The sequence below is a fragment of the Martes martes genome (assembly GCF_963455335.1).
Source record: "Martes martes genome assembly, chromosome: 11".
NCBI classification, from domain to species: Eukaryota; Metazoa; Chordata; class Mammalia; order Carnivora; family Mustelidae; genus Martes; species Martes martes.
Window position 1 is genome coordinate 67,399,706 of NC_137899.1, and position 23,687 is coordinate 67,423,392.

A 23,687-nucleotide genomic window follows, 5' to 3' on the forward strand; every position below is an offset into this window, starting at 1 on the left:
CCAGTCCCCATTGATGTGACAGAGTAAACTGGAAGCCCATCTCTCCTGTCCTGTCCTTAACTTCCCTTCCCCAAGCATTTCTTAGTATGGGAGAAATCTAGGAATCTGAAAACATTTGTTGGGGGAACTGAAATTTTCAACCTCAATGGCTCAAAGAGACATTCTTGGCTCATGTGACTGTCCTTCCTGTGTTAAGGCAACCTAGAGTGGAGTCATGTTCTCTGTGTGACCGTGATACTATTTCTAAGGGTCACAGTCAAAGCTGTGGAACAGAAAGAATATGCTTTCCTCTTGGGACATCTAGGCTCTTTCCATAGTTTGGCTATTGTGGACATTGCTGCTATAAACGTTCAGGTGCACAGTGTTTGGCCGGGATGATAATGATATCACTATCATTTCCCCTTCAGTAATTGAAGGGGAAAAATGACTTCCACCTTATTGGTGGGAAGTCTAGAATGTGGGTATTTACTGTTGTCCCCCTGGTGAAGGCACCATAGTCCTCTGAGAACTGGTTAAAGGGAACCTGCTCTTTTCATGTGTTAGGAAGGGCCGAACTTCCTGAGGGAGGTGGTGGGGGTTGGCTGAAGCAGAGACTACAGGAGGAGGAGAAGAGGAGACTGGAAAGGTACAGCGAAGTTATTAATGCAAGGAAAAGAACGCCACCCCCACCCCCTAAGGTGAACACTGAGGAAGGAGTTGCAGGGTTTTCCCTTTGAATTGCTCACCTGACTCATTAGAAACTGCTTGGACCTCCAGAACACTTTAGCAGGGATCGGTCTAAGGAGGAGGCTATGGCCATTCCAGGGAAGGGGCCGCCTCTTTAATGAGACTGGCACATGTGTTGTTGACATGGGGTAGGGAACCCAGGCCCCTCAATGCAGATGCCTGTCAGACAGGCCTGAGGCCAGCACTTCCTAACTCCTTCCCTGCTCAAGTTATCTAGTGACACTTATCATCCTCTGGCATACTCCTACTGGAATACAAGCCTATGTTGGCAGGGATTTTTGATTATTGTGTTCACTTTTGGTTATGCACTGCCTAGAACAGTGCCTGGTGCATATTAAATATTTTTTGAAAGGACATTCTCTCCCAAATACAGGGAGAGCCCTACTACACCCAGATTACACATACAATAAGTCATGCAACATTTGGAGCCTTGGGCTTTTCACCAATAAAATGGAATTAACAAAAATACTGTTAATTGGATTAACAGGATTGTTTTAAGGATCAGCATGGCAGCCCTTCCTGATGTGAATTACTATTACTTTTACAATATTTAGAAAGAATCTCAAATGCTAGAGATGCTACTGAAAGTTTCTGGAGATCTTCGAAGCATTTCAGAGCCAAGGACTCCAAGAGAGTGCAGAAGCAGGAAGCAAGCTCATGGGAGGATGTGTGGTGTAGAATTTTAACTGCCACCAGGGTCCACAGAATTTCTTAGAATTCTGGCCACCAGGGGGCACTCACCAAGTTTGGTGAGGTTTGGAAAAACCCTCCTCTGACTTGAACTCTATCCACTTATTCTAGGTTTCACTTTTCCTTAAAGGAGTTTCCTGATTTAAACTCTTACCCTTCAGTTTGTCCTAATTCTACATTAAAAATTTCTGCCCTTTCTGACTTTGGATCTGGTTCTGACCATCTTTGGATACTGACCTTTAGATGCGTACCTCAGGGCTCTTGCCTTCACCAGTTCTGACCTATGCCCTGTGGTGGCACTTTAGATGTATTTCTACATGGTTTGAACTACATATATTTGAACGATGTATAACTGACATTGTTAAGGAGTAAAAGTATCTTCAAACTAATACCGAGAGGATAATATCTGTTGTGCAAATTATCCCAGAGAAATGTTCCATCTGGTAAGCCGTATAAAATAACATGGCTGCCATTTGGCAGGTGGGAATTTAGATACTTCAGAGTCTGCATGATACTGGAGTATAGTTTCTCAGGAGTGGTCATTTCTGGGACGGGGTCAACTTTCCTGTTGGTGAAAGAAACAGAAAATATCTTAGTAGATAAGGATAAACGCATACATATCCATTAACCCCCCACCCCCTCCTCTGTTTGCCCCCCCCCCACACACACAATGTAGTAGTTATTGGCGTTATTTGCAAAATATGTTAGGCTTCCTGATTCTCTTGTGGTTGGGTGGGCCATGCGACTGATCTAGCCTATCAGTTGTGAGCAGAAGTGACATGTGTCACGTTTGTTGATATGAGAATCTCTAGAATGTCATGAGTCTGGGCAACATTCTATATAGCAGCTGCTTCCCTAATCTGAGTCCTGGAATAGAGTCCTGTGGTGATCCCTGGGTGGCAATGTAGTAGAGTAAATGTTTGTTGCTTTATGCTACTAAGATTTGAGGCTGTTTGTTCCTGCAGCAATGACCTTACCTATCCTGACCGATAATAGAACCAAAGGAGTCTCGTGTTACTTATTCTTTGTTTGACCCTTTGAGATCTGTAACTTCATCTTTAAACTTTTCACATATATCACAGTTAGGAAAATACAATTTTACTGAGAAATAAAATGACATATTATGTATCCATACTACATCCTTCCTTTCTACATTGAATTCGAACTTACACACTTTCAGGAATACATTGAGTTAAGATACTAACCTGCATTAACCTGGGAATACATTTTAGAATTCGCTAAGATTTTCAGCTACTCTGTAAAGTGCCTTTTGTTAACCTAAATGGAATAAGTTGTTTTCTATTTTGAGTCCTTAAAATTCCAAATTTATATAATTATCCTACAGTGGGTTGAAGAGTTTCCCTCAGAATGTGACCTTATTCGGAAATAAGGTTTTTGCAATTGTAAAGATATGGTCATACTGGATTCGAGATGGCCCTAAATCCAAAAACAAGTGTCCTTCCAAGAAGAAGAGGTGTTAGGCAGACTCACACACAGGAAATAAGGTCATGGGAAGCTGATAGCAGAGACTGGAATTATGTTGCTATAAACCAAGGAATTCCGAGGATTGCTGGGAGCCCTCCCCAGGCACACCGCCCCCCTCCGCCCCAAACAGGAGGCAGAAAGGACAAGAAATGATTTTCCCCCTGGACCTCTCAGAAAAAGCAGAGCCCTGCTGACACCTTGATTTTGGACTTCTAGCCTCCGGAACTGTGAGAGTTATTTGAAGTCACCCAGTGTGTGGTGTTTTGTTATGGCAGCTTTTGGGAACTTAATACAGGTTCCAAACGAGAAAAAGTCAGTCTACTACTCACAGACTGGACCTGAGGCATAAGAGACAATGGAAGGAAGGGACCGAAAGAAGCCCCCAGGTATGTCCACTATTATCACTTTTTTTTTTAATTTAATTTTTTTTTTTTTAAGATTTTAAGTAACCTCTATACCCAACATGGGGCTTGAACTTACAACCCTGAGTCACGTGCTCTACCCACTGAGGCTGCCAAGTGCCCCTCCACTGTTATCCCTTCAAAGGGGGCTCCTAAATGGACATTGATGCTGCAATTTTGGAGGCAATTTTTCAAAATGTATCAACATTTGGGGCACCTGGGTGGCTCAGCTAGTTAAGGGTTTGGCCCTTGATTTTGGCTCCGGTTGTGATTTCAGGGTCATGATATTGAGCCTGAAGTTGGGCTCTGGGCACAGCGGGAGTCGGCTTGAGATTTTCTCTCCCCCTCTGCCCCACCCCCTTGCTCTCTTGTCTCTCTCTCAAAAAAAAAAAAAAAAAAAAAGTATCAACATTTGAAGTTGGCTTAACTTTTGACCTTAAAATTTACAGTAACATTTCCACAAATGTGCAAAGACATATATACAACAATGCAACACTGCAACATTGTGTAAAATAGTGTAAAGTCAGAAAAAGCCAAAAGCTTGGTTATATAAATTATAGTACATCCAAGAGGTAGAAGGCTATGCAGCCACTACAAAGAAAAAAGTAACTAATACGGGTGATAGTTACACAACATTGTGAGTTACTAAATGCCACTGAATTGTTCACTTTAAAATGGTTAATTTTATATTATGTAAATTTCACCTCAATAAAATAAAAAAAATTAAAAATAATGAAGTAGTCTGTATGCATTAGCATGGAAAAGACTGCTAAAAAGTACTGTTGATTGAAAAGAACAAATTACAGAGCAGTAAGCATACTATTATTTCATTTCAATGAATATTAATCAGTCTGTAAGTTAGAATTTGCATAGAAAAAATCTGGATGCAGATACATTAAACTGTTTCTATTGGGTAGCTTGGAGCAGGCTGGTAGAGGGCTGGTAGGGAGTGATTATGGGGAAACTCACTTCCTACACCCTGTATTATTTGAACGTTTCACAACAGATGTTATTTTGTAATCAGAAAAATAATAAAAATTAAATAGATTCTCATATTATTTTTATTCTTTCTCAAGCAAAGGGGGAAAAAACTGAACTCCACCAAAGCTTTAATGGGAGGAGCAGAAAGCATTGTAATTTTATGTTATTTGTCCCCCACCTATTTCACTTAGCCAAATAAAATCACTGAATTTCTGCTATCCAGAGGTGACAGGCTGACCACGGATGCAAAGAACACTTTGGTTAATTTGTGATGAGCAGGATGTACCCACGAAGAGGAGAAGGCAGAGCCGGGCTGATGGGTTGCCAGTAAGGTCTTAGTTGTGGGTGGGGTCTGTACTTCTACATTATCTAATGGGCTGCTTAGAACTCCCCCACCTAGCCCTGGGGAAAAAAAAAAAAAAAGAAAGAAAGATGTCCTATTTTACAAAACCCCAGCATATAGAACAGAATGCTAAATTCGTGCTTTTTGTTACCTTGGGAAAAATTATGCTACTTTATGAGTAAAAATCTCTCTAACCTGAATAAAAAGATTTCATAAGGATATGAGATTAGGGTGCCTATCTACTAAGGGCCAAAGGCTGGGTAGTGGCTTTGGCTTAACTTGGATATGGGCAGAAGGTGCTAGAAGGACTCCAGTTCATGAAGAGGACTCAGACTGCCTTGTGGGTTTGCTCAGCCCGAGAGGACCCACCCAGAGTCACCAGGCTTGATATTCACTCTGCATGTGTGTATGTGTGTGTGTGTACTGTCACAGCAGGGCTGAAATGGATACCTTATCTTCCATCATCGGTAAGGCTAGCACATACTGCTTATTAACTTTTGCCTTGGCACTTCAGCTTCTTCTTTTTTTTTTTCTTTTCCTGCTGATACACTAGCGCTTTGGCACAAGGCAATTATGCTGAGCTATGGCTCTCCAATCACATAAAGCCAAGATGAGTTAAGATGGAGAAGAGTCTCCCAAACTCCCTATTTAATGATTATTTTTTGGCTAGAGACACAACCCTAATGATAACAAGTATTCTGAGCTACTTTGTGCTTTTGCAAAAGCACCCATAACTGAAGCAAGCATAACAGAAATGGCTAACTACTAAGTGAAATCAAAATGGAAGCCTTGGTGTTGCTGGCAGAACATTCTCTGGTCATCTTTGCTCCATCGTGCACAGCTACATAATTTACACATGTGTGCTGTTAGATAAAACCCTTTATTTATTTTTTTAAAAGATTTTATTTATTTATTTGACAGAGATCACAAGTAGGCAGAGAGGCAGGCAGACGGAGAGAACAGGAAGCAGGCTTCCCGCTAAGCAGAGAGCCCAATGCGGGGCTCGATCCCAGGACCCTGGGATCACTACCTCAGTCAAAGGCAGAGGCTTTAACCCTCTGGGCCACCCAGATGCCCTGATAAAACCCTTTAATGTGCATAGCAAAACTCACTATTTTTTTTTTTTTTTAAAGTAAGCTCTAGGCTCAATGTGGGGCTTGAACTCATGACCCCAAGATCAAGGGTTGCATGTTCTACCGATTAAGCTAGACAGGCGCCCCCAGATTGACTGATTCTTAGTTCAGGCAAGAGGGCAAATGGGTCTAAGGGACAGGAGGTGGGTTACCCCTTCTGGATGTATCCATAGGTGCCTTCTGACTGTCCCTGAAAGATTGTCAATGCCATTTGGATCTGCCCACTCCTCCTTATCTGGTAGTTTCTGAGGAGAGTTAGCACTAGTATCTTGGAGACCCGAGTCCCAGGGGTTTGGGAAACATCTCTTAGGACTTCCCTGATGTCCGCCACAGGTTGAGCAGACTGAGCTGGAAGCGTCTAACCCTCTCCAGCCCACGTGTCAGGTCTGCTTTGTGATCCCAGGCTTACCTGTGTACGCCAGTGCCTACATCCCTCCGCACACACCGGCGAGCTCACACCGGCCACTCAGAGAGGGGAGAAGTGAGGGGGTGCTGAGCTTACACAGGGCAAGCCTGGGGCATGTGATGCTGGTGGCGGGGAAATGATGAGGGAGCACTGGCATCCCGGGCTGGGCTCTCAGGTCAGGAGCACGCGGCTGGCCACAGAGAAAGATTCTCGTCCCTTGGGTGGCTCAGAGCCTGTCCTTATTCTCATGAATTGTGTCTGAACATGAAAATAAGCCTTGTGACTTGGGTGCAGGGCCGGCTGTGACTCTCTCATTACCCTAGCAGCCATTCCAGCCAGATTTCACCTGGCTGATGCCAGAGAGCTGTGCCGCCTCTTAAGGAAGAAGGCAAACAGCCTCTGTGGAAAATATTTCCCAGAACCACAGCTGAAGCCCAGACAGGCGTCACGACTGAGTGCTCAGCCCTCACTCAAGCTTGCACTTGAGTTCTCTCAGCAGCCAGGGAATGCAGGGAGCCCTTTCTTCAGGCCAGCCCGCTGTAACCGCATCACTGACCTCCCACCGACCCGCCTCGAGGAGGCATCTTGACACAGACTGGGGAGGACTGGGGACTCAGTGGGCCCACATCACCCCACGCATGGAGATCCTGGGTCCCTGAATGTGGGGGTGACCTGGAACACGCTGGCTGCTTGGGAACCTCCTTATCCTTCCCTTGGCCGCCCCTGCCTCCACGAGGAGGCTGGGAGAAAGAACTCCTCTGTGCATTCCCTTCCCTGCTGGTTTTTCTACCACTTGATTGGATGGAATGGAGTGTTTGCTGTCAGTGCAGGCTCCTTGGGGCCAGTGACCTATCAGCATGTTGGCTGGTTTCCTCTTTTTCATTTAAAAATTTTTTTAAAAATTTAAATTCAATTAATTAACATATAATATATTACTGGTTTCAGAGGTAGAGGTCAGTGATTCATGTCTTATAAAATACCCAGTGCTTATCACATCATGTGCCATCCTTAATGTCCAGCATCTAGTTACCCCTGCTGGTTTCCTCTTACTGCAGTGCTGATCAGCTGCCCTGGGTGACATCGGAAACATTGGCATTGAAAATGCCAGAAAAGGGGCACCTGGGTGGCTCAGTGGGTTAAAGCTTCTGCCTTTGGCTCAGGTCGTGATCCCAGCGTCCTGGGATCGAGCCCCGCATCAGGTTCTCTGGTCGGCGGGGAGCCTGCTTCCTCCTCTCTCTCTTTCTCTCTGCCTGCCTCTCTGCCTACTTGTGATCTCTCTGTCAAATAAATAAATAGAATCTTTAAAAAAAAAAAAGAGAAAGAAAGAAAATGCCAGAAAAAAAACCAAACAACTTGGGTGCTGGGGGACATAGACAACCCGGGTAGGGTGGTCCTGGCTCTTTCCATTAGGTGAAGAATGTACAATTAATTATTTCTGGGTCCACTATAAAAAAACAAACAAAACTGAACTATGTCAGTATATGTGGCATGTCACGTTGTGGGGTAGAGGAAGGATTTATGATTTGAGGCCCTTAAAGCCATCCCTTTCCCAGGCCTCTCGGGCTACTCAAGGTTCTGCTACTTTAGCTCACTCAAATTTGCCCTATTTCCAGGCATTTTTCTCTTTTCGTATCACAGGCATTCCATCGCTTTCAAGGGCAGTGATAGGAAAAGCCAGGGGAAGCTGGATCAGCTTTGGCCAAACAGAGTAGAGTCACGGGGAAAAGCTGTGTTTGTCTATGTGACCTTTCTTCTCAAATTCCAGACATTAAAAAGCTATCTTCCAATCACGACCTTCATTCATTTAGCACGTACTTACTGAGTAACTGCGTGAGTTTGGAGAATTGAGAAAAAGCACAGGGCTGCATTATTTCAGTAAATGCTAGCATCATCATAAAAAAAGGAAAGAAAAAAGTCAAGCCAATATCCCCAAACTTGTTCCAGGGCGGACTTATTATGCAACTCGTTGCTGGCTTGAGCTTTTTATGCGATCGCTCTGCTCATTTTGGGTTGTCTGCTCCACCTTGATGTGCTGGCAGATGGGGAGGTACAGCTGCCATCTGTCTTTATTTTTCTAACCCCACCGCAGGACATTGCAAAGTGGGCACTGCAGGGACATCCCACGCTGCCAACCCCGTTCTTTCACCCAAATGCTCGCTGCTTCTCTGCCCAGATCCCTGGCGGGGGGAAAGGCTGGCACAGGTCTCTGGCTGATGTCTGCCTGCCCTTTGGCTCCTTGGAAAAGGAAAAGCAGGCCTGGGCTGGAAGGGCCTCTGAGTAAGCAGGTTCTGCTGGAAAATGCAGTTGGAGAGGTTTGGGTTCTTGGAGTCAAAGCCTCTCTCTGCAGGTGTTCTAGGCTCATTAGCCGTGGTTTGCTCTGTGTCCCCTCCGGGAGAACTTGATCTGGAGGCTGGAGGGATGCTAGCTGATGTGACACAGGTTCGTTCTGTTCTGTGATGGGGCTGGGGTTGAAGCTCAGTGCTCCTCCTTCCATAAGCTCCTTGTGGTCAGGCACTGTGGCCTCTTTGCCATTATGTCCCAGAGCCTGGTACAGCATTTGGCATACCGTAGGTGGTTAGTACATATGTTTACAAAAGTGATTGCCTAAAGGAAAGCAGTTAAGGCAGGTGTGGACTATGAAAAGATCACAGAACTTCCTCAGAGAACCTGGTCTGCACTCAACCTTGCTACTCGTAGCAATATAAGCAAGTTCCTTAACCTTGCAGAATCTGTTTGTTCATCTACAAAATAGGGACAATCATACTTTCCTCTTAAGGCTGCTAGGGGGTGGTGTGACCCTTGGTTAATGGAGAGTTTGGGGGGTGTCCGCTATTTGCCAGAGAGTTCTATGTGGCTCATCACAAAAGTTGGGACTTGAGTCTTTCTTGGGAGCTTTGGGGCTCGGGGGAGGGTGGTAAACCAACCCAGGGGGTGCCAAGGCGGAGTTTGGCACATCAGTATCTCTGCACGGCAATATGGTATCTCCCGACCTGAACTCACTTCACTAATTAGGTCTACAGCTCCTTCACTGTGAGAGTTCCAGGGCTTTCCTACCTCATGGAGGTTTTGGTGAGGCAGATACATTTTAGTAATACTGAACTGGGTTTTTAGCACAGGCTTAGAGAGCTTGGTGAGTGAAAGCAAAGGGCAGGCAGTCAGTAGGATGACCTACTTCTAGTATCGTTTGGGTTGGAGGCCAGTTCTGCCATTAATCAATTAATCAGGCAAGTCACATAATCTCTCTTGGCTTTACTTTTCTGTTTTCTAAGATGGTGGGTGGGTGGCTACTGGGGAGTTGTTCTAGATCTGATCTCACCTTTTTTTTTTTTTCCTTTTTGGCCACAATCACAGGACAGATGGCATTCACATGTGCAGCATATTCTTAGGGGTACACACAATTTTTGAGAAACCTTCCAAAATGTTGTGGGAGACTAAGGCATTCAACATTTTGAAATCACTACTGATATTAGCAGTTCAGCAAAACTGCTTTCTTACTACGGGCCACGGGCATAAATAAGAGTGGCTGTAAACTATACAGTTTGTTGGCAAATGCTCCAAGTCTATGCTTTCTCTCCACATGAATACTGACATCAGAATGTGAGCGAGGAAGCTATTCTTATGGGGTAGCTGTGATTCAGCCTTGTTTTATTTAAAAGGCCATGATATTCAGGCTTGGATTCTTGGCTAGTAGCAGCATATATCTTGTGATACAACTGAGAACTCATATCGTGACATACCCATCTGCTGGGTATCAGAGCAGAGAATTAATGGATCAGATATTTTTTAAAGGGTCTTCCAGCTTTGCGGGTTGGTTCTATCAATTTCATATGTGTCTAGGACTTGCTAAGACAGAGAAATTCAACTCAATAGTAGGGTACTGTAACACAGTGGAGTGGAGAAGAGAAGACGGGGCGGGGGACCCAGAGTCCAAGCATTTTCAAAGCTTTCTTTCTCCGAAACTCACCCATTGCAGACATCGTTTCCGATCATGGCATAGATGACGATGGCTGGATGGTCCAACAGTTGGTTCCTAGACAAACTGAGAAGCCAGAGATGGACTCTGAATGGCAAAACCTCAGAAACCAAACTTAGTCTTAGCTGATGTCACAGCCTGGGCCCATGAAAGGATTTCTGTGTGCCCCACCCACCCCCGCCTTTGGTAACTTTTCGCTATTTTTCTTTCTTTCCATGATCACTCTTCCCTTTTTCCCCTTCTTCTGTATAATCTGTAAATTACTTCCCCATGAGGGGAAGACCGCTTAAGTGCATAGAATTGAAAAGGGTGGACTGAAGTCTCCAGGAGGCAGACATGTTACCGTCTTCTTAGGATTTTTCACAGCTTTTGTCCTCAAGTGTTACTGGCTTCCTTCTGTCCAGATTTGTAGGACATCTGGATAGCTGAGCTCCAGTATTGAACTTTCGAAATTCCAGGGCTTCCCAATATTTCCATTCTGGGCACCCAGGGCCTTGTCTCTGAATTTTAAGCTCAAAATGAGCACATAAAGTGGGAAAATGAAGTTGGGTTTTTTTTTGGGTTTTTTTTTAGCCTTTTTTCCAGCTACTTTGGCTAGACTTAAGTTTGACCCTCTTTGTATGCATTTTTATGATCCTTCTTTAAGGACATATGCACATCAATCATTTTCTATGTCCACTGGTCCAAGAACTGATAATGCCCAGTGTGTGGGAGTCACTAGCAAGGTACTGGTGCTCAGTACAAGTGATTACAGGGTGACAACAGAGGGTTTTCATTCTTTCCTCACAATGAGAAACCCAATTTAAAAACAACTTCATATATCCCTCTTTTACTTACGTCTGTAGAAATTTCTCCAGGTTTTGGGAAGATCCACCTGAATAATTAAAATTAAGAAAATAATTAAAGTTAGTGAGTTCAATTCGACACTATCAGTATGATAATCTGACTGACTGAAAGCATGGAGAAGCATCACTGTGCAGCCAGAGGTCATCAACCCCATCACAGGGACGGGAATGACTTCATCCTGGAATGCTCCTTAATGGGTTTTCTGTTTACTTGGCGTTATGCTAACATAATTCTAAATTCTTTGGATATTCAGATCTCAAGATATTTCCTAAGCATGGATGAGTAAACCTTCTAGTAGATGTGAGAAAATGATATACATCTATCTCCAAGAGGAAACTAAGGAATCGGATGAGGGGTAAGAAGAAGTAAAAAGGATTCTTTGAGAACTACCCATCCCCCTAGAAAGCCCCATTTAATCACCTGCTGGTATCCCAGCTCACCCCTGAGGCTTTTTTCTGGTTGGCTGGCTTGTGCAAGGTCCTGATTGTTCAGAGCCTATATTTCAACTCCTATCATGACATGAGTGGCCAACCTTGCTCTACCCATTACCACCTGTAATGTATCGCTTCCACAAAAATTGTATTCATTTGATACTCATTTTACTGTGGCCATTCTGTTAGGCACTTACATTATTATTTCATTCAGGCCTTCACACAACTCTGTGAGGTAGGTACAGTCGTATTCCCATTTTATAGATGAGGAAACTGAGGCGTACTTAAGTGAGTTGCCTAAAGCCATACAAGTCATAATATGGAGAACTGAAATTCAAATTCAGTCCCTTCTGTCTACACTGCTCAGCTCTGGCATTGCTCCTCCTCTAGAAAGAGTGAACCCAAAGAGGTTTACTGCTAGTTTGTCCCTTGGAGGCTGGTCTGCAGTAACAAGTGAGTAATCATGAGGTTAACTTGTGGGTGGTACAACTCATGGTACAAGGCAGAGTCTCCTGTAATTTCCAGCCTTCAAAGCTTGGAGGCAGATGCATTTTATGGCAGACTCTAAATGTTTTTACGGAGCCACGTGGGGAAAGGGGGCCTGCACAGCTGTGGAGGCCAGGAAGGCCCACATTCCCCTGAAGCAGTATGGCCCCCTTCTTCACATACAGCTGGCGTCAAACTATACCGGCAGCCCCGATGTTCCCCGGGTTGACTTAGAAATGTCAGTACATTAAATGAAGGTTGTTTTACTTCCTTTTTTATTGCAGTAGAATATACAACCATAAACTTTACCATTCTCCCTTTTTTTGAGCGCACAGTTAAGTAGCATTAAGTACGTTCACATTATGGTGTGACCGATAGCACTATCCACCTCCAGAACTTTTCCATCATGGCACACTGAATCCCTGTACTCATTAAAGAATAATCAGGTACCTCAAATAGATGGGATCATAGAATATTTGTCTTTTTGTGACTGGCTGATTTCATTTAGTCTTCACAGTTCATCCGCTTGTAGCATGTGTCAGAATATCCATTCTTCTAAAGGCTGACTAATTTTCCATTGTATGGATATACACTTCTGGACTGTACACTCATCTGGACTGTCCATGGTGGATAGGCACTTGCTTGGTTTCTACCTTTTGGCTACTGTGACTAATGCTGCTATGAACACTGGTATACAAGTGTCTGTTTAGATCCCTCCTTTCAATTCCCTTAGGTATATATTTTATTGAAATTGCTGGACCATATGGTAGTGCTATGTTTAATTTTTTTTTTTTTTGAAGAACCACCATACTGTTTTTTATTTCCTTTATGTAGCGAGGCGGGGCATATTCAGTATGCACGCAAACACAGAAATCAAGAGCAGTCAGTTCATCTCAGCACGCATGCGTTCATTCACCCTCTCCATTCATTCGCCGAACCTGCCACATGCCTGACATACTGCCACGTGCCTGTACGAAATTTACAGATGGGCTGGACACAGCCTCTATACCTGAAGAGTGGCGTCTGCAGGGTAAGGTTTAATGGGAACCCAAAGCCAATGCTTAAAAAGAGGGAAGCCCAATGTGATTTAGCCTCTTCTCTCTGCTCAGAGAATGTGCCAGATTTTTACAACCCAGAGTCCTAAATGTAGAGACTCCAAGCATTCCTGGGTGTTAGATGGCTCCCTGCTGTTCTCAAGGGGGAGGAGAAGGACAGCCAATGCCTTCTGACATGCCCTATGGGGACTCAGTCATCTCAGCTGGGCCTTTCATTCAGTTCCAGCCCCACGACTCTCACCTTCCCATTTTCAGTAGGATAACAATCAAGAGGTGTTTAATTCTCACTCTTTGATTTTTCTCTTAATGAGAAATGAAAACTCAAACCATGAGTGGGAAAAAAATTAAAGGACCAGGTCAGGCCAATAATTTTCCTCATTATCCAGAGTACAGCTGGGAATTTGAGGTGCAGAGCACCCACAGAGCTTGAGGGAAATCAAAATGAGAACCTGTAATGGCTTGCCACATAAGCAGCCCCCTCCCCTGCCCACACCACCCACATCCCTTGGCTGCTCCGGACAAGGATGGCAGGCCAGTCGCCACGGGGTGCGGTGAGTTTAGAAACGGCCATCACAAACAACCACTCAAAGAGAGGGGGGACGTGCCTACTCTTCTCTACCCAAATGCTATTTTTTTCTTCTGGTGAATATTTATATTAGAAGCACAGAATTCTCTGTGCTCTAGAGTTGTTGCAGCTTCCACAATTTCCATTTCCTTTTGGGAATCTTCCTTTGATGAGATTATGTAATTAGTTTAGGTAATTCCCACACCACTTTTTCTTCTTAATCCCCTCTTGCTGTCATTCTCTATTCTTTTGAAGCCCCATCAACATTTGCTGTCTCTCTCCCTCCTGAACTCTATTGCCTTTCTGCTCCTGGGTGGAGATTTCTCAACTGTGGATTTTGCTGCTGCCATTGTAGAAAACACCAAGCAGCTGGACCTACCTGGAAGATGTGAGCAGGAGAGAAAGGCAGTTCCTAGCCTGTGGGATGCAGCAAAACAAAGGGGGCATTTGAAGAACTGCCACTACCCCTGAGAGGTCCATATTCTGGCCTCTACAATTCTAGTTCAGAGAAGTAGAAAAGATGTGACTACAAAAGAGGGGCATTTGATTTATCCATCAAGGTGGCCCAAGGGAGAATCCACCTGTCCACAGTTAAGGGAAGAAGGGGGTCTTTTTTGGCCATCAAAATAAAAATTCTTGTTCATTCAGTGCCTTTTAAATGAGGAATAGTGCATTGCAAGAAGAGAAGAAGGGTTTCATATACTTTCATCACTGGCTCTCTTTCCTAAATAAATTTCAGCTTACACTTCCGCTGCTAGATCAGTGTTGACCACAGCAGCAAGTGCTTCATATCCTGGACATGCAAATCAATTGGTAACATACTTTCAACGGTCTTCTAGATGAGCTTGCGACTTTCTGCGCCTGGCCCAAAGTAGGAGTGCTCAGTCTCAAATTCTTCATGGAAAAAGATAAGGTATGTTTAAGTATAACAGGTCTTCATAAACTAATGCATTACCTTGATCATGTTTATGGAGTACTTACTCTGGGCCAGGCATTGCAAACGGATGCCAGGAACACATCAGCAAATAGAAAAGACATGGTCTCTACTCTTGTGGAGCTTATAGTCATGAAACAGACAATGATCATAAGGTGTTAAGGTTCTGAGAAGCCCTGAAGAAGTCCTGTGAAGCTATGTACTGAAAGAAAAGTAGGTGTTTCCGTTCTTGAATTTCTAAGACAAGAACCTGTTAATGAATTTTCAATAAAATACCTGTGGATTCTTACATCAGAATTCCTAGCTGAATGCCATCTTGGTTATAAGTATCTGAATAGGATGGGGACACATCCAGGTTTCAAGCTCTGAAGCTTATATAATCTGGGGGATCCTCTTTAAGGAAAAGGACACAAAACATGAAAATGAGGCCTGACCTAAAGGGAAGCCACAGTGGAAGGAGACAAGGGTCTTAACCAATTGTGGTTCACTACTTTAAGTTGGCAAATTTTACAAAGTCAAATGGTCACCAGGATTGGGGCTGGGGGTGGTCCTTCAGCTGCAGCCTCATTAGCTTCCTAACTCTGCCTCTTGGGGCTCCTTAGAGGTCATCTGTGAAGTCTTGGAGCATCAGCATTGGGTGGAACCTCCAGGAGCAAGTGATCAGGCAGCCTACTTTACAGAGGAGGCCCAGAGACAGAAAGAGACTTGGTCAAGGTCCTACAGCTAGTAAGCAGTGATCCATTCCAGATGCCAGTTTAACAACAGACATTAGTAACCACTGAGATAGATCAGACGGCCTTGTGTCTAGGTTGGGAGATATCAGAGGACAACAGAATGCTAACCTCACTGCTGGTTCGGTGGTACTCCTAATTCTGGTTTTCTTCTTCAATCGACCTGCTACTATTTACTTTTCACAGCCCTCTAGTACCTGTTCCATACTTTCTGACCAGGTTTCACAGCTGTATTCTGTGGGGCCAGACTGGGTGGAGTGTACTTAACTCTACTGTACCCAGAATCAGAAACCTAAAAAGCATTATAGAGAGTATAAAATGTTCATGGAAAACGTGTTGTCATACACGGACCTAAAGAAAATCTAATAATGCTTTTTAACTTTCATCAGATTTTAAATAAAGGAGATTTGGCTGTATTTTTATAATGGAGGAAACATTTTGAAGAATAAGGACTGTATAAATTGGGTTAAAAAAATCAACCATAAGAAATTTAAACTCCTTCTTTTCTCTAAAAATGTTTGCTTGTGATAAGTAGAAACATTCAGACTAATACACTGACCTTGAGCTCAAAATAGTAGGCACTTAATAATTGTTTGTTGTGACAGTTTCTGATGGTGTTTCTACTACTGAAAATGCTTTCAAATTCACAAGTGTGGTTCTGAATTTCTGTGACAAACTAGATAAATGATTCCCCAAACATATATTTTTAAAGGAAAGTAACAGCCTTCCCAGCATGGCTCTCACCTGACTCCTAGTCTCAAAACTTGACAAAACTTCACAAATATACTTCAGCCACGCTGAACTTCTCTCCTCCTCTTTCCCAAAGATTATTTTGCCCTTGGAGCCTCTTTGCACTGAGTCACCATCTCCCTCTGCTTTTTGGTTTCCTAATTTTTTTTTCTGCAGGAACACTCTGCTCAAATGTACCTCGTTAGCGAGGTTTTCCTGTCCTTCTCCAGGCAGAGGTAAATGCCTGTCACCTCCAACTAATACCTCTCTTTTAGTGTCATTTCACAAGAACCATAGTGGTTCCCTTATTTGTCCCTTCCCCCTTATTTTTCCCTCTTCATATGCTCTCCTTGAAGGCAGGGACTTTGTCCTGTTCATCTTTCTATTTCTAGCAGCTATTACAATACTGGAGAGGAAACAGAAGGAGTGGTGGGAGCAAAATCAAGTGGAAAATGAGAAAAAGGGAAGTAAAAGAGAAGACCAAAGGTAAAGGCACATCCCAGCAAGATTTGGAGCTGATAAAAAACCCAGCAAGTTCATGTAAGTTACCAACACAAGTAGCAGTAAGCTCCCCTCCCCACCCCGATGTCCCTTATTTCAAACCCTAAACAAAAGGGATCTAGAAAGGAGACCCCCCAGGACTTCAGAAACACTTGCCATTGACAATGACATAAAATTGTAGAAGATATTTGCTTATGTATTTGCCATCGGTAAGTGTGCAGACTCAAGAGGTACAGGATGGAAATCTTGACCTAGCAGAAGAATGGAAAGCTCACATTCTTCACATTAGGATCATTGTCAGGTGTTCTGCCTCAGACTGCATGAGCTGCCTGGAACAAGGAGAAGCCTTAGGAAGGGCTGCGGAGATAAATCCTAATAAATTGCTCCAACTGGATCACAATGTCTCCACTGTTTAATAATTCTTGGAGACTGAAAGCCTTGAAAATATTTAAAAAGGGAATAAATCCTCCTAATTAAAAGGAGGGAAATGTGTTCCTCTATAGGAAATGTGTCAGATTGAAATGTTTTTCTTTCAAAAGTTTCTGTTATAATCAAACACTGTATCTTGGAGATGCATTTGCCCCTTCGGAGAAATGGCAAGTTTTGATACCTGCGGGCACTGAGCCTATCTGCATTTATCTTTTAGATCAAGCCTCTCAAAAACTGGTATTAAAATCAGGCTTTGTTGCTGTGAGCACACTGGATCGTGGCTCCCAAATAGAAATGTCCTAGTTGTCTTGTTATAAATAATTTCTGTCATCTCCTCTCGACATTTTGGGTTGAGACCAAAAATATGACCCAGGAGTTGTGTTCACTAAATACTTTCCTGAAGGTCTACTTGCACTTGGGAGGGTAACTTCTTTGCTTCTTTCCAGTACTCCGTAGCTTTTAAAAAATTGTCTGAAAATTTTCATTTTGGGATCATTTCCAGAAAGTTGCAATAATTTACAAAGATTGAAATAATTTACAAAAAGTTGCAAAAACAGGGCATCTGGGTGGCTCAGTGGGTTAAAGCCTCTGCCTTCGGCTCAGGTCATGATCCCATAGTCCTGGGATCGAGCCCTGCATCGGGCTCTCTGCTCAATGGGGAGCCTGCTTCCTCCTCTCTCTCTCTGTGCCTGCCTCTCTGCCTACTTGTGATCTCTGTCAAATAAATAAATAAAATCTTTAAAAAAAACGCAAAAACAGAACAAAGGATTTTCACCTTCTCTTTACCCAAATTTTCTAAGTGGGAGCATCTCTCACAATCACAGTACTGTGATCAAAATCAGGAACTTCACACTGGCACCAGCCCACTGTCTCATCTATAGACCTATTCAGATTGTCCCACTGGTGGGTCAGCCCAGCTCAGACCCAACACTTTCTGGGTCAGACCAACTCAGGATCACATACTACATTCAGTCTCGTGTCAGTTTAGTCTTCTTTAATCTGGACTAATTCCTCAGTGTTTTTTGACCTTGACACTTTTGAAGGGTACTAACCAATTATTTTATAGTGTGCCCTTCAAATTTGAGTTTGTCTTATGTTGCCTCCTGATTAAATTCAGGTTATGCATTTTTGTCAAGAACACAAAAGCAGATGCTCAGTTAGCCAGTTACAGGTATAAAAAACAGGTACAAATTTTGTTGGAGAACAGAGATCACGAGACAGGATGTAGTGGTGATGAAAATAAGTTCTTGTGTGTATCACCGAATTCAGCAAAGCCTTGATTAATACTCATTTATAGTTTGTTTCATCATCCTTCTTTTACCTTTTTCCTTGTCTATCCTTTTCAAAGAGGACCACTTGTGATAAAGAGGGGACACTGGCACAGAATGCTGGGTCGGGGTATCTAATTGTGATCGCCTACCTCTCCAGGGCCGGTGTTGGTTGTTTAGACAGTGAGGTGAAGATAGTAGAAATATAGTAAAGATGCTGGCTTTAGAGGCCAGACTCTGAAAGGGGGACAACACGGTGTGGCTGGGAGCAGGGACAGACATGCTCTGACAGGGCTGGTATAATTCAGATCCAGGCTTGAGCTCTACCGTTGACAAGTTGATGGACCATTAATCACCTAAGTTATTAAGTCTATCCAAGCCCCAGTGTCTTCACCTGTAGAACAGGGTTGTTTGTGGATTAAATGGGGATAGAATATGTAAATACTAGCATAGCGTCTGGGTGAGAGAAGGTACCTTTAATGAACTGAATACTTGTATGCCTCCAAAATTCATTTTGAAATCTAACCCCCGTTGTGAAGGTCTTTGGAAGTGGGGCCTTTGAGAGGAAATCAGGTCCAAAGGATAGAGTTCTCATGAGTAGAACTGGTGCCCTTTCAGAAGAGGTGGAGAGCTGGTGTGCTTCCTTTCTGCCACATCACAAGTGGAGACGACCGGAAGTCCACAGTTCACAAGTTGCGAGGGGTCTCCCACCCGGGACCCAGGCCTGCTGGTGTTATCCTCTCTGACTTCCAGCCTCTGACATAGTCAGAAATGCATTTCTGTTGTTTATAAGCCACTCAGTCTGTGGGGTTTTTTTGTTAAAGCCGTCTGAACTAAGTCAGCAGGCAGGACTTAATAGCTAAAATCTATAAAAGTAATAATAGCACTAGCAACGTCACACAACTCTCCAAGAGCATCCACCCGTCATGCTAATGGATGGTTCTGGAGACTCGAGCCCTGGCCAATGGTCCTGGACCATATTCCCAGCTGGAATACATGATTAGCTGCCAAGGGCCTGAGAGGACATCAGTGTGTTCTTTCTGGCTGGGAGGAAGGCCTGACTCATGCGTGGTGCTTCTGTGCCCTGGGCACGCTCCTTCCACAGTTCTTCTGCTTGTTGAGGAAGCACATTCCCTTCTGCCACATCCAGAAGCAGGATGGATGGCTCCCCCATATCCAGCCTTGTTAGAACATCTCCCAGAGATGTCTTCTCTCCTCCGGCTTCTCAGCCAGGGCCTGGTCACCTTGCAGGAGCTCTTCCCCACTTGGGCACCTTCTGATGTGTTGTGCGTCAAAGTCTTAGTTCTACTTTTCCTTGAGCAGCTCCTGGCCCCTTAGACTTGGGGGAGGGGGGCAAAGGCTCAAACAGCCACAGGGGCTGGGTAGCTAAACCTGTAGTCCACCGGAGGGGGAGGCCACCACTCAGCTCCAACGGACCCTCGCCAGGCAGGAGTGTGGCTGTGTTGCCACGGAGGCTGATTTTTGGAGAGAAATAAAAATTGGATTTTTATGTAAAAGCTCTCGAGTTTGAAAGATCAGCAACAAATCCAATTCAAAATAGAACACTTAAACATGGAGTGGGCCTGAAGATTGAGGTCTGATTTAGAGTTTCAGAGTCACAGAGCTGGATGAACATTGAGATTATCTGGTTGAAGCCCTTTATTTGACACCTAGGGAAACTGAGGCCCAGAATGGGGCACGATTCCCCGAAGGTCTGGAGCCGGCCAGTGACAGATCAGGGCTTGAAGGTGGTCCCACAAGCATTAACATGTAGTCTTTTTATCTTCTGTATCCATTAGGACGACCGGTGCTCAGAAATATCAGCAGAGACAACGAAGGCATGGAGATGAATTTAGGGCTCGCTTCTCCCCCAACTTTTCACTGGAGAGCAACAGGAATGAGTTGTACTGTCCTGCGGTACACGAATAAGGTGATTTTCTTTGCTGGTAATCTCAGAGCAGTGATGTGGAGAAGCAACAGCTGAACAGCCGTCAGGCGAGAGCCCAGGGCTGAACTCATAGCCATCATCGACACGCAGTTCCCTGCTCTCCTCTTCCCGCCTCTCCCCTCCCTCCGCTTCTGCTCCAGGACCCCCTTCCTCCATCTGCAGAAGAATCTCCTCCTTCACCTCTTCTCGCCACCCACCCCCACCTCCCACTTAGCCTTCCCAGCCCTTGATCATGGAGATGGCCTGAGTATAAATTCCATATGCTGCCCTGAATGTTGTCCCTTGTCTCTAATTTCTCCAGCCTGCTAGATTCTCTCCCATCCTCCAGATGGTTTAATGCAAGCTTAAAGAAGGGGACCGGCAAGAAGTTCTTGGAGTGGGGGACCATGGGGAGAAGTGAGGGGTTCCAACTCACATCTGGCTTGCAGCCAAGGGATTGAGGCAGGGTTGGGGAGGTGAGGCTAGAACACATGCGCTTTGGTCACATGTTAGAATCCTCCGCGTTGCTTATCCATACACTTCTGGCTAGTCCCCTGCTCCTACTCCTGGTGAGTGAGCGAGCTCCTGGGTGTGCAGAAAGGGGTGGCCCCACACCATATAGGAGACTGGGCCTGGAGAAAAAAATTCCTGTGAGCACTTCTGACTTTCTGAAAACAAAACAACTCGAAAGAGGTGTTTACACTAAGGTTTTGCTATACCTACAAAAACAGAAAGAGGAAGGCTGCCAGTGAAAAGGACATCCCAAGCTAGTGAAGTGTCCCTTGGAGGCCCCTAACTGGTCCGTCAGAGTGGCCTCCCCGGCAGGCTGTGTGCTGCAGGCCGTGGGGGCTCAGGGGCTGTGATCTGCTTGCCTTTTAAAGCAGGTGAGTCTTGTTTATTTTAGAAGTGGGTGACTCATGAATTTTTATTTACTTAAAAATACATATTGAATACCCCTTTAACATTTGTTTTTCTTCTACCCTTTATTTTAAAAATGAAGTGTAATCCTGCCAATGGTGGTTTTTGCCCACCGTGGACATATTCAGGTTGGCAAAGGATTACTGTGTGTGCTTTTCCTCTCTTCAAAGGCCGAACATAACTCCTGAAAGGTATTTGGGCTTAAAAGAAAGTGTGTGTTGGGTTGGCAAGTCCTTACTACGCACGGCAGAGCCTGACCTCAATGCCAGGAGGACAAATGTGGGTCCCCTGGGGCTCGTGCTCACTGTCACATTGGGGAGTCAGACTTGAAGCAAGAAAGTCAGCTATAAGCCAAGTAAAGGGTGAGAGCAGAAGCCACCACAAAGAGCTAGTGTGATGAGGCAGGAGGTTGGCTCTGCTGGACGTGTGAGCGAGGGGGCAGGGAGGTCAGGCAGGGACAGTGAGGGCTGAATGAATAGCATTCATCGAGCCTTCACTGAGCATGAGGCCCTGAGGCCCACTGCCAAGACCCTCAAAAGTGGGACATGCAGCATGGGTATGGGAGGTGGTTTGGGGGTCCATGATTGCCTCACCAGACTCCCCTCATCTGCTTCTCTTCCTTGTAGCATGTTCTAGAGCTCCCAGCGCAGCCAGTCAAGGCTTGGTCTGCAGCCTCTCCTACCCCACAGCTTCCATCCCTTGCCCCGGCCATCCTCAGGGCTCCTCAGCTGCCCTACCCTCAGCTGTCACTCCCCTCCACCCCCATCCTGCCCTCGCCCTGCTTTCCTCCAGCCTTGCGAGGGGAGCCCTAGCCTGCCACCCAGGCTGCACCCAGCTCCCATTCCCCAGGGCTCCCTTGCGGTCCACCCATTTCCCCTCTGGCTCTGGCCCCAGCTCCCCTCGGTCATCTCAGACCTGCTATTTACCAGGCTTCCTCTTTCCCACTCCTATCCTTGGCGCAGCCTTTCCTTCCAGAGGGAGCTCTCTTTTTCTGTCAGATTCTCCAGGTCCAGCCAGCTGCCCCTCACCCGTTCCCATTACCTCCCTGCCCACTGCTGTCTCAAGGGGCCTGGAGACCCAACCCTAGGTGACCCCTCTTTCTGTCCTTGCACTCTGGGAGTAACAGGGCTTCCCATTATGGACATGTGTATTTTAAATGCATTTCTGTTTTCAAATCTACTTAGTTTTTAAAAGAAACACTTTACGTTGAAAAAGTGACTGATTTTTTAAAATTGCTGAGGAAGCAACAGGACAGGTGGTAGGTGGAGTTAGCAGCGATGACGGACACCGAGGGAACACTGCATTTTCCCATTCAACTTTATAATAGCCCTGTAAAGTTCAGGTATGGCCTGTTATTATCCCTACTGTGCAAAGTAGGCCCCATCTGGGGTTTGTGATGAATTCCACAATGTCATGTGATGTAGTTTAAAAATTGGCTTTATTGGAGAAGGGGCAAACTTACAAGGCAGGGTTTGTTCCTGGAACCCCGTAATCAGACTGACTTTGGGTGCAGCCTTTCCTCCAGCAAAATAGGGGGTAGGCGGCCCACTGGAGCTAGCTTGTCGTCTAAGCAACCCAGGATGATCGCCTGGGTCACCGCTGGCAGTTGTGTTCATCAAACCATGACCCCCATTTCATAGACGCAGAGACAGGCCCAAGAAATTAAAGCATTTGTCCTAGTCACACACCCATTCCAGCGCCTACATTCAAAACCAGTCTACTGGTTTACACGGCAAGGAGACGATTTTATGAAGTAACAAGAAGGGGAAACCTCTGTGGTCTGTTCTCTAGGCCTCGCTTTGCATCTCTGAGTCGTGAAGTGACTTTGTGTGCAGAGCCAGCCAACTACGAGGGTTTTTGACCCCTTTCTCCTTCACTACGTGGGTCCCTCCACTTGGGAACCTTGGGGAAAGCTGGAAGCTATAGGAACCGCTGTTAGCAGGAAGCTTGCTGTGCCTAACCCCGGTGCTAGAGAATTGGTACCCAAATTAAAGATGACTTTGACACTTTACATTTTGAAACACTTTATCAGGGGTACCTGGGTGGCTCAGTGGGTTAAGCCTCTGCCTTCAGCTCAGGTCATGATCTCAGGGTCCTGGGATCGAGCCCCACTTCGGGCTCTCTGCTCAGCAGGGAGCCTGCTTCCCCCTCTCTCTGCCTGCCTCTCTGCCTTCTTGTGATCTCTCTCTCTCTGTCAAATAAATCAATCTTAAAAACAAACAAACAAACAAACAAACGCTTTATCATCCTTGGCAACCACTGAATCAGCAGTTCACAGTAGAGGGATCTATAGATGTTTTCCAGGTCTTGTGTATAAACACCAATAGGAAAATAAGAGCTGTTTCTTTAATTCTTACTGTACAGTTTTTAAGAAAGTCTTTAATACTCTATTCAACTCTTTCTTCTCTTTCTCCTTCCTGTCTCTCTCCACCCGCCCCTCTTTTCACTGGTTCTGAAACGTCGGTGTAGCCATAAATATGCAGGGCAGAGAAGGCTGACTCTTCCTATAACCAATAAACACCTTAGGGAGTAATTGAAATAACTTGGCACGGCTAGTCAGGGTACACGCTGCATAATATCAAGAGAAAACCCACAGTGAGGAAAAGCAACAGCAAATAGGAAGAAGGGCTGCAAATAAAACCAGAATGTTAAATAATGAGTAATTATGAGAAACTAAAACGACAGCGACAATAGCAATAAAAACCTTCTTAGAATTACAGCCTTAGAAA

General features: G+C 44.9%; 1 protein-coding gene across 1 annotated transcript in view; it reads right to left on the minus strand.

The window, feature by feature from the left end:
- AOAH (acyloxyacyl hydrolase) overlaps positions 1 to 23,687 on the minus strand; it is a 168,305-nt gene that overhangs the window by 22,998 nt on the left and 121,620 nt on the right. The window contains exons 14-16 of the mRNA XM_080818199.1: positions 10,976 to 11,012; positions 10,130 to 10,204; positions 1,809 to 1,981 (exon numbers count right to left, since the gene is read on the minus strand). Coding sequence (XP_080674325.1) covers positions 1,809 to 1,981; positions 10,130 to 10,204; positions 10,976 to 11,012 — 285 coding nt within the window. The remainder of the gene's footprint in view (positions 1 to 1,808; positions 1,982 to 10,129; positions 10,205 to 10,975; positions 11,013 to 23,687) is intronic.